The sequence below is a fragment of the Amblyomma maculatum genome, chromosome 1, assembly GCF_055883805.1.
Source record: "Amblyomma maculatum isolate TAMU_Amacu chromosome 1, ASM5588380v1, whole genome shotgun sequence".
Classification (NCBI taxonomy): Eukaryota; Metazoa; Arthropoda; class Arachnida; order Ixodida; family Ixodidae; genus Amblyomma; species Amblyomma maculatum.
Window position 1 is genome coordinate 15103777 of NC_139344.1, and position 11670 is coordinate 15115446.

An 11670-nucleotide genomic window follows, 5' to 3' on the forward strand; every position below is an offset into this window, starting at 1 on the left:
AGTCTCTAGGACAGATGTCCCTTGGAAGTTTATTTTGTGGTCAGAGTCTTCGGAAAGTTCGGCTATGGTGTTGCGTTCTCTCAAAAAGTTTATTACATAGTTCTTATCTTGCCGAATTCTTTCCTTTAGGTATTTGTTCTACCACTGTTGCTATCAGCTTAGGTAATTTTGTAAACAATGCCTTGAGGTCTTGTTCTAGATGGTCGGTCTTTGGAAGTAGGCAGCGTGCTCCCCAAAGTGTTCGAGGACTTGGTTACTCGGATGCCTTTTTTCTTTTTTCAGCATACAAGGCGGCAGCAGTGTCTTTATCGCAACTTATGAGTTTCCTCTGCCGCCCCATAAATACTGCTTCAAATTTGAAACTGATTTTCGTTAACTCTAAAGCTTTTAACCAACCCCTTTTTTCGGCTGCTGCTACCAGCCCCCAGACACAGAACATTTGTAGCGGAATCCCACAACATGCTTCATTCTATAACCGCATCATATCTGTACACACCCTTAATTCTATATGGTAATTTAACTTTTTTTCGATATCACGGAATAACATTGCGGCAGCATTACGTAAACAGAACATATAAGAAATTTCCTTCACACCCAAGCTCTATCCCAACTAGGCTTGGACAAAAGGAGAAGCTGGTCACATCAGTTATATTTTTTCTAACTTGACAATAATCCCATTAATCATAAAAACTACCTTGTCATCTGTATTTGCAGAAATATGCACCAATTCAGTTTTTTTTTTTTTTCAGGCACATCATAATGGAATGTCCTACCGACAAACTTGCCATTTTGTACTTGTTCAACTGTGCATTCTTTTTTTTTTTTTTTTTTTTTTTTTGCAAATGTACACTATCATAATCCATTCTTTTTTGTCATATTAAACTTGTACTCACCTCCCCTGCTTGGACATGGCATACTCCAAATTTCCTGAATGAAATAAATTTGATTCTGCCCCCCCCCCCCCCTCCCCTGCGCTGTCCATCTGAAACCCCTCCCGAACAAATGTTCTGGCTACGCCACTGAACTACATAACTAACATTTTTTACATGTTGACTAGCTGAAATAGATAGTGGATACAATGTATAATATATTAAATCTTGTACAAAGCAGCCCCTCTAGAGTGAATGCACATTAGCAAAGTGTGACCCTGTCTAAGTACATTTTCATAAGCATGATCAACAGGCCTACTACTAACAACCAATAGTGTATATACAGTATGCAACAATGATATAAAAAACGTAGCGCTCTTGGCTTTTATAGCCATTTTGTAACATTTGATTATTATTTTTGCTGTAATCACCGCATTTAACACTTGCATTGCACAACTGGTCAAAAAACATTGCTTTTCTGAAAAGTAATAAGCGCCGAAAACATCTGCCAAATTTCCTCGAAAATAAACTCAGCAAAGTGCATAGCATAGCTGTCTCTTAGCTTCTTACATTTCTGCACTGATATGACAATAAGTGACTAAATTCTGCAAGCTGATAACATCTAGGGGTGTGTGAATACTCAAAATTTTGAATACGAATCGAATATGTTTCTTATTCGATTCGTATTCCAGAAACTGATAAGTAATCGAAATTTGCAAATATTAAAAATTTACCGAATACATCTCACATTTTCGAATTCACTGCAATTTTACCGCATTGTGCGATTTTTTATTGGTCCATTGAAAGCCAAACTAACGAGAATTTACTTTATTCGGCAGCGATATGGCAGCTCCGCCTAGTTTCATGCATGTCCTTTCTGTACAAAAAACTGGTATACACATCTGTGCTATTATGGTTAAATATTATTTGCATATACCATGTAAATTCTGAAATAAACAAGACGAACGACATTTGCAATCTTTCTTCCCTTATTTTTTTACAAATGAGATATTCAATCTTCGATTCGATAATCAAAGGCATTTTTTGCCCATATTCATATTTGAACATTATGCGAAAATTTCAATGTTCGCACACCCCTACTTTTATCTGTCTTCACTGCCTGGGCTCACAGGGTTTGGGACGCTGAGGACAAACTGAAGTTACTCTTCATCTGTAGACTGTGGAATTCTAACGGCAAAGAGACCACTCTCATCAAAAATGGGGCTTCTAAAAGCTAGAAAAGACCCCTAGATGAAATACAGGTCTCGCCTCACCACCGGCGTAGATGCCAAATGTTTTGACCCAGAGGCTATGCTTTACTGACATTTACTTCAAAAAAGCAGCAATCAGCTAGTCTTTTTCGGTGTGGATGTCACTAGTTTGAATCGATTGGGGGCAAATTTTTAAAATTCCATTTCCTCAGCCATATATTATTATTTTAGTGCCACACAAACATTATCATACCCAGACTGAGAAAGAGAATCAGTTGAGATCGTCAATATCTACAGAGAGATAGGATGTGAATAAAAAGACAAATTCGGTCTCCATAAGGCCAATCGTCAACCAAATAGACCAAAAGGTTTCATCCTCAGACCACACTCACCCATTATTCGTGGAAAATAAAAGTGGCATGTGCCCCCCCCCCCTTAAATACACTACATACAGGTGCCACTCCAGGCAGCTGCCACATGCTTTCAGAACAAAAGCTGAAATTGTGGGGAGGGGGACGACGAGTTGCATGAACACGTGTGTGTAGGATTCCTGCTTTACAGTCACTCAAGAGCAAATCTTTTTAGCACCAGCTGTAGCTAGGACTCGTTAAGTAGTGTAACACCAAATGATTTCAGTTTTGACAGCGACATCTTATTGCAGAGTCAAAGAACTTTAACAAGTGTACAGTTGTGAGTACCATTTAAAAGGACATTAAAAACAATTCTAAAAAAAAAAAAAAACTTTCCTTTGAGAAAAAGAGGCGAGCATTGCCTCTCACTGTTATTATTATTGCATCTCTAATGTGCGCAGTGCAGAGCCCCCCAAAAAGCGCCAGCACAATTCCTTTTTAGTTTGACACATGTATCAATGAAACAAGCATTAGATAGAAAAAACATAATTCATGCAGAGAACACTCACTACAATCTAAAAAGTCAACCTAAATATTGTTCAGTAGTATCTGCAAGAGCAGAGGAGGCATGCCCTTTGCATGCACTAGCACTGCTCACAAAGCCAAGGTACACCTATGCCAACATGCCATTATGCAATTGCTGGTCAGCTGCACCAACAATGCAAACATCCCGCTTTCCCCATGATTTATTTACAGCAAAGATTTGTTTCTTACGCGACCCAAATTTGGCCTGTGCACAAGCACGCCGTGCCAGCTACAGCAGTGCCAGATAATGGTTTCCACCAGCTACAAGAACAATGTCAAATGAATACTCAACACAAGCACCTTCCATGCAAAAAGCTAAAAATAATGTGACAATACAGTGCAGCCAACAGCAGCTCCCTCTCAGCCAACCATAGAGGGGTTGACTGCTCGTGCCAGCATAAAGTTCAAGATCAGTCCAGTAGCTAGCGCCACTTACACATAGCAGCACCCAAGAGAAGAAAGGTCTGTAGGTAAATGTTACGCTTTCACATTTCAAAAGATGCATGCAATGCAACCTGCATTCTATTACCTTACAAAGCATATCTTACCAAGTGTTGATATGGACTCCTTTGGCCTTCGTGAAGTTGCGAGTCCTGGTGAATGTGCAGCCACATTCTCTTTTTCGTCACCAAGACACTGCCGCTTTGGAGGCGATGCCTCTTTTTCAGTAGCACCATCTGAAGAATATTGTTCATGCATAAGAATTCTTACGAACAGTGCGATGCATACGTGTAGAGTATTCTAATCTATCATGAATGGGAACTGCAAGTAGCATGTACACAATGATTACAATGCAGGAGACAACAAAGCTGTACTTTAGTTAGTGGTTTGGTTCCTGGGGTTTAACATTCCAAGTAGTGAGGGACACTGTAGTATAGGGTCCTGAACAATTTCAACAACTTGTGATTTTTTTAACATAAACTTATTTCACACTGCAGATGGGTGCCTTACGCTTTGCCTCCATCAAAACGCAACCACTGCAGCCAGGACTGAACTTGGTCTCCCAGCTCAGCAGTCCTGTGCTTTGACCACTCAGCTGTAGTGTGGCAGGGAGCCATTCTACCTCAAACTGTTATTTCATGTGTTTTGTCCAGTGGATTGTGCTCATACCTGTGTCTTACTCTTTGATTAAATTTTCTTCATCGGTCACTTGAACCGAGTGTATAGCCGACGCTCCAACAATAAAGGGCTCTTTCGACATGCTCTTCTGACAGGTGACTCCCATCTTCCCTTCTTAACGGCCGCCTCAGCCAACGGAACATTGGTGATGAGGATGGGATAGGCCTAGTGATATAGGGGCATCCTCCAGTGCATAAGTTATCTGATGACATTTGTCATCTCATGAAGTAATCCTCCCCAAAGCTTCCTTCGCAGCAAATTACAGCTCTGAATTCTCTAAATAAAACTCATGATAGTTATGGATACGAGAAATAGTAATACATTAGTATACCACTGCATTTACAATTTTTCCTACTTCTTCACATGTTCTTTTACACTCAGTATAATCCACAAAAGAATTTTTTTTTTCACAAATTTTGCATTTATTTCAATATCTGGAAAATGGCAGCATTTTGAGAATTTACTTCAAGAATTTTTCTCAAGGTCAAGGAATAATTTTTTTTTTCAAACTGGCAAAATGATGTACTTGAAAGGAGAAATAAATATGGGTCATGAACTATATTTCTATTAGCAAAACAAAATAGCAAACATGCATAAAAAACACCAATCTTCCTCAAATTTTGCTGCAGATTACATGCACTGGCAGCCTACTAAACATATCAAGTATGCATCTATTGATAGTCCAATTTGTTGTCTTCAAGTCCGTGCAGTTTCCTCGAGTACAATTTAGGTTTTAAGAAAGAATATATTTTTTGAAGTTGAGCAGTCGCTGCGATGTGCACGACTCCTCACGCGCACTTCAATGCAGAACTACTCAGTGTGCTGACTGTAATTCGCCAGATCATGTTGTAGTTTGTTCAACATATCGTTTGGCTTGATATCCTATGGCAATAAAGAAACCTCTCCCATCTTCTTTTCATTAACATCTGATAACCGGCCCATTCAAGACCTCTCGTGTAGCATTTTCAGGCCCCAGTGAAGAGTGTGTCCTTGACCAGGATTCTTAACAAAATAGCTGCCTCTCTTGGTGAGAGCCTTACTTGCCTCATGAGTGGCATGAGCAGGATGTGTGAGCAGACAGTGGTGCAAAAAATATCCTATAAATTTGTATCACAGTTGTGACCCAACCGCCTTTTGAGCAGCGCGGCATCTCTCCTGGGGAAACCAGAAAGGCACACCAAGGCAATGAAAAGTTCCCATAACGTTCGCCAGCGTGCGACCTTGTACTCTGCACATGCATGACGATACGGTGCATCAATTGCCCCTTCTCGCCTCCAGGCTCGTCTGCAATTCAGGCTCGAAACAATTACTGAACGAAATCTAGAAAAGAGTTACGGGAAAGGTCCATTTTATTGCGCTCTTATCCATTCACGCATATATTCTCGAATTTTCGTGCATGCGCAAAAGGAAAAATCGCACGGTGGCGAATGCCTGATATGGACCCGTCAGGCACTGATGTCACTCTGTCGTCATCATAGTGTTACGCCACGCACCACGTGATGAGTGCATGACAAATAAAACATATATCAGAAAAATAACAAGAGGCAAGAACAGGGTTTAAACCTCCCTGCAAAGTGCACAGATGAGCTTCCCTGGCCACTGCTTTAGGCAACTAAGCTATCGCCACAGCTCAATATTGACAGATTAAAGTTAAACAGCCACTTTCTCGTGCTGCGCATAGCCATCTTCATCAAATTCCATGTGAGTGCAAGTCATTCCAATATCAAGACCATGCAGGCACTTGCATGTGCTCGCCAAAATTTGAACGTACGACCGCATCTGCTTGGGGAGCCTTGCCACGCCTCAGATGCCAGCAACTTTTTGGACTTGTCTGTATTGTTATTAGTGAGAAAGAGCAGGCATACAGAGAAAGGCATGCTATCTAGGCTTCCAGCCTAAATCCTTTCCAGCCTTTTACCAATGCACACATTTTGGTGAAAAATGCCAATCAGCTCAAGCTGATTTTTGTGCTAAGTTGCTAGGCTTAGCTCTATCAACCTTTTTTGTGTGTTTGTGCTTGCGTGCACATGTGCATGCATGCGTGTGTGTAGCATTCAGGATGGTGTCATACCATCCTGCTCCCATTTGCCATCCACCTGCTAGTAAAGTTAGAGGCTAGTTTGCGTTAGAGATTCGGAACGATGTACCTCAAATTGTAAGCCATTATTTCCGGGTGCTGGTGTTTAAAGAGAAGTGAGACAGATACTGTACCTTTCTTTTTCCCAAAAACCAAACCAACTAAAAACATTTAACACTTTGCCAAACTCTGTGGCAGTATCTTAATGCTTAACTACCAAGGAAAACCATGCCAAACAGTTTTTTTCACATGTAATACTCAGTTCAAGCGAAGTTAAACCCCTGCTCATTTTTTTCACTGCCATCCCAGGCCAAACAGTATTTGAGCAGATAATAGCACGATCGAGCAAACTGCAGCATCAGTGCACTGAAGAGTTATGCATTAAAGTGCTCGTGCAGAGTTGTGCACTTCACAGCAACTTCTCAAATTAAGAAATATTTTCTTCCTTAAAACAAAAATTGCTTCATGGAAACTGCATGAGCTAGAAGACTTTTGCACTATCAGCAGAGTTGTGTTTGATATCTTTAGGTGGACATCCAGTGCATACAATCCTAAAGATAAAGATTGGTGTTTCTCACGTACTTGCTATTTTGTTCTGCTAACAGAATTACAGCTCATGACCTAAATAAATTTCTTCTTTCGAGTACAACATCTTGCCAATTTGAAAAAATTATTCTTTGACCCTGAGAAGAAATTCTGACTTCGAAATAAATACTAAAAAAGTGCCATTTTCCAGATAGTATTGAAATATAGATTTTGTAGACAACAAATTATTCTTCTGTGGATTATACTGGAGAGTAAAGAAAAATTTGAAGATGTAAGAAAAATTGCAAACTGAGTGATATGCTAAATGTATGTTTCTTTTTGAACTTATGATCCCCGTATTCACACCAAGACTATATTTCAAGGTTGACTTAAACAATAAAATATTTTTCAGAAATATTCAGGCAGATTACTATTCTCTATTCATATTCATGGTGGTTGGGGCAACTACCATGAATATTTTTAGAGAAATTGAAGATGGTTGAGCGCCATACCTAAGACGCTTGAGATGGAATGACCAAACTATTTCAGTATCAAAATAAGGTGCCATTTTCATGACAATAATGCTAACTTAATACTGCTGGAGGTTATCTCATGTATGACTATCTTCATTTCCATATTTCTCAGGAGGAAAGCAATAACAAGTATAGTGGTTTAAAGTGGGATGAGAAATCTATAAGCAACCTTGTGACAAAACCCTACAAAATTTCCATCTGAAATATAGAAATTAAAAAAGAAAAACTGCCAATGCGATCAATTTGATTCTGCTCATTACAATTTTTCTCAACTGATAAGCCCACCACAAGTTTGCAAAACCTGCTGAACCATATTGCAATTTTTTACGATAGACTGCAGGCATAAACATTATTTACAACCTTGAACAAGTTAATGCCATCATTAACAGTTTCATTTCGTGCCGTAATTTCCTCATTAAAATTGAAACGTACATTAAAGGAGGCATGTTTCATGAAATTATTTCTACAAAGTTATCTTCCGGCCTATATCAAGCACAAAAAACAATGCGGAAGAGGAAGACTGCAGGCAGTAATGCACAATATGCAGTACTGTGGCTGCGCAAAGCATAGCACACAATGTACACAGCCAATAGTTACCACTAACAAGCACAGTATGATTGAACTAAGTGGTCATGCTGGATACTAGAAGACATTCACAAACAGAGCTGTTCAACACTGAAACCGCCCGCATTAGACCTGCAGGAAAATAGGAGGCAGAGACAATGCATGGGGTGCTTCTATTTCTACATTTACAAATTTGTATTTTAAAAACTACGAGAGATACATCTGTGCAGTTTGAGGAGCTATAAATGGTTAAATGAATAATTAACTAGAACTAACCAATTAAGTTTTACATTTTAAGGGGCTATATTACACTGTGAAATGTGAAATCAAAGGCTGTCAACATTGAAGGTGTGTCCTATTTCTAAATTTTTTCATTCAGTAATGTGGTTTGAAATACCGTCAATCAATCAAAGATATGTGTATGAAAGCTCATTGAGTATGCATTCCAGCATTGCATGTTTATAGAGTGATGTCACTTGCATCTTTTTTACAGCAAATACAAATGCCGTTTGTATAAATGATGTAAGATGTTATAATTTCAGCAATAATACCACACACAGTGATACCGTATCAAAAATATGCAATGTGGAAAAGCCCATTCAATGAGCTTGCGAACAGGCATTTTCAGAAATTAATATTTAGAACTATGTTGCGAATTAAATAAATTTACAAACTGGGCCCTTTGATGTTGACCACCTTCAATTTTGCAATATAATAGCTGCCCCTAAAGATACAAAATAAAAAACTTGATTATAGTTGTAATTTCAGTTAATCAGTCATCTACTCAATATGCTCTGTCATGGACATAATGTACACCTTTCTGTACAATCCACCTGCTGGGACATCATCGATGCATCATTTGCAGGTTTGAGAATAAAGTCTGTAAATGTTAAAAAAATCCCCCAGGTGCCTGACATTCAAGCATAAGCAAGCCTTTCATCAGACTAGGGCTACTAGTATTATGTCAGCCACAGAAGTCAATTAGCCACTGCCCTTGGCTACTGCCAGCTCATCACATCTCCACAGCACAAGCAGTGAAACTCAGACACTGTCCTGGATGCGTAACGGGCTGACAAATCACTTACTGGCCGCAGTAACTGTGGCAGACAAAGGCAAGCAGAAAACCTATAAAGGCTTTTAAATGAAGGCATTGAAATCGGCCACTTGGCACATCAATGAATGTAACAATGCCTGTGTTGTCTTTCTGGAGCTCCTGCACCTCATTAAATCAACACCATTTGCATTCACCAGCCCTGGTTGCACTAAGAACTCATTCACCCATCATGCAGTTTGAGAGCTCCTTTTCGTGTAGAGCTGTCTAGCTTGAACGCTGTATTAATGAGAAAATGTAGCGCACGTGGAAGCATGTCGGACTCCATGAGAAGCTTGTGTGATTTGGAGAAACACCCAGCTAATAGAGTGCCTGCTGCGAGTATGTCCGGCTTCAAACACACATATATCATGATGTTTTAAAAAGACAACCTTGAAATGACACCGCATACCTACTTTGTGACACTCCCCTTCGTAGCACTGACTAACTGCTAACAAACGAGTGCTTCAAGGAAAAAAAAGCCCTGATATAGTTCTCTTCAACACCTCAAACATTCACTCCTAAGGCAAGTTATAGCTCATGCCTAAAAGTGTCCCACCTTTTACTGAGTTTTGTGCTTTTTAAAAGTATGCAGACCACAAGGCCTGGTGCTAGGCCTTGCAGCATACATCACATATGATCCTCAGTGCTGATAGCTTACAGAGGGTAAGGAGATATTTTCTTCTGCAGTTCTACCACTGCACAGCCTAACAAAAAGCTGAGCAGCTTGGGGGAATTTGAAACGGACAGTACATGTGGAACTCAAAAGGATACAAAACAGTTTTGGGAGCTTAGCACAATGGCATGAAAACTTACAGAACTGATGATCACTCCTACGCTCATGCACATACTACATCTTTTAACATTCTAAAAAGTGAGATCATAGCACAATGTTCTATTTACTTCTACCAACAAAATTTAAGAGCCACGGAGGTCAAACATTCTGAATGGGTGCAAATGTCACTAATGCCTTTTGATATCACAGTTTTTTATAACTGCACATATTTCCGGGATACGTGCTGCCACAGGTAAAGAGAGCATAGATATATTGGTTTTACTGCGTTGCAACACTACTGAACAATCTAGTGAAGCAGCGCAACGGCACAAGGCCAGAGGTAGAAAGGGACAATCAGCGCTGTGTTTGTCCCTTTCTTCCTCTGGCCTTGTGCCGTTGCACTGCTTCACTAGATATGTCAGACCAACTCGCCCACCAGCTCTTATTGTACTGAACAATGTCAAGTATGTAGTAAATGCCTAGCAGCTGAAAAGACATGAAAAAAATGGTTAATGCCAGACAGTTGACCACAACATAACCTTCCCAAACTGCGCATACTTCACTACTGGCTCTCACAACTAGCAGTGCAGTGAAGCTTGGGTTCCACTCTCAAGCTGTTACTTTAGACAGCCCTGTAAATATTAGAAGTTCAGCAACATGACAAAGTTACTCATTTTGAATCCGTAAGAAAACGTATATAAGGGCACTTCAACACAGTAAATAACATGCCATGCATCCAATTGGCGACATGCAAATTGCATCCTATGCCAGGGCTGCACTAACAGAACACAGAGAAAGGCAGTTTACTATGAGATGTGATTTCGTTTCTTAGTAGCGCTAGCGTTTCTTTTGAACATTTATCATTTATTAAAGGTTCGTGAGCTTCTGATGTTAGCATGACAGGTTAGCATGACACAGAGCTTGCGAACTGCACAGTAAAAGTTCTATCCAAGGCCACCACTGGAGCTGCAAAATATTTAACGTCGTACAAATCATGGCCTCGAACAATGCCAGCGAGCAGAGGTGACCTGGTTTTCTAGAGCGCTCGAGCGGTCCTTTGCGGAACAAACGAAACAGAATTTTAAAGCTGGTACCGAGCAGCTACCGTGCTTATGTGAGCGTAGGGACATGGCAGACGCGCCATGACTTCGTTTTTGTTTTGTGGCACACCGCTCTCGACAAGACTGCTCACGTCTATACCAGGACCATTTCAAACCACGTAGCTCCTGCACAAAATGCAACGAACTCATTGTGCGAGCATAATTTACAGTGCAAACACGCGCGCACGCAAATATATGGGAGGAAAAACTAAAAACGCTGCAGTGCAGCACAATTTTTGTGTTCCTGAAAGACTTACCAGATCGACAATTTAAATCATCGGCAGTTAGGCTGCGCTTTGCGGGAGGTGGTTCAGCTGTTTTGTGATGTAAATTTTTGCTCCTGGCTTTTGTGCGTTCCGCAAGCCTCTGCAAATAAAGTCATTGTAATCGTGTGAAGCACTTGTCAAGGTATAACACAGGGTTCCCACGTATCACAACACAAGCACTCGTAGGTATCAACGGGCGGGGTCGCAAAGTTGCTCCCTGCATGCTTACCCGAGCGTACTCGTCAATATCATCCATGTCCATTATAGCAGAGATAGCGGTACCAAGTTCCAAGAACAAGCTTGGGAGCTTCAGCACGCCAAATTCGTGAGAAAAACACAAAAATTTGCAACGAACAGTTATACCCAAAGTGAGGAATTGTCAAAGAATTCCACGCACAATGCACAACCGCCGCCGCCAAAGTTCAAAACTTGAACGCTTAAACCTGTTGATCTTGCCAAATTCCAATGTTTCCGCCGGTTTTCGCTTTCCGCTGTTGAAGCGGTTGTGACTGGTTGTGATTCCGGTTTTACGTTGTCCGCGGCACTTGCTGGCTTAAAAAATTGCAACAGCTACAAATAATGTTCTGAAAAAATTTATTAGTAAAT

At 40.4% G+C, this 11670-nt stretch overlaps 1 protein-coding gene across 2 annotated transcripts in view; it reads right to left on the reverse strand.

Annotated features, from left to right (window-relative positions):
• The window catches only part of LOC146201809 (uncharacterized), a 92517-nt gene extending 80995 nt beyond the window's left edge, over window positions 1-11522 (reverse strand). For both annotated transcript variants that reach the window (XM_084587769.1, XM_084587768.1), the window contains exons 1-3: window positions 11294-11522; window positions 11056-11164; window positions 3564-3692 (exon numbers count right to left, since the gene is read on the reverse strand). In XM_084587769.1, coding sequence (XP_084443895.1) covers window positions 3564-3692; window positions 11056-11164; window positions 11294-11326 — 271 coding nt within the window. In that variant the 5' untranslated portion in view covers window positions 11327-11522. The remainder of the gene's footprint in view (window positions 1-3563; window positions 3693-11055; window positions 11165-11293) is intronic.
• Between the last annotated feature and the right edge of the window lie 148 nt (window positions 11523-11670).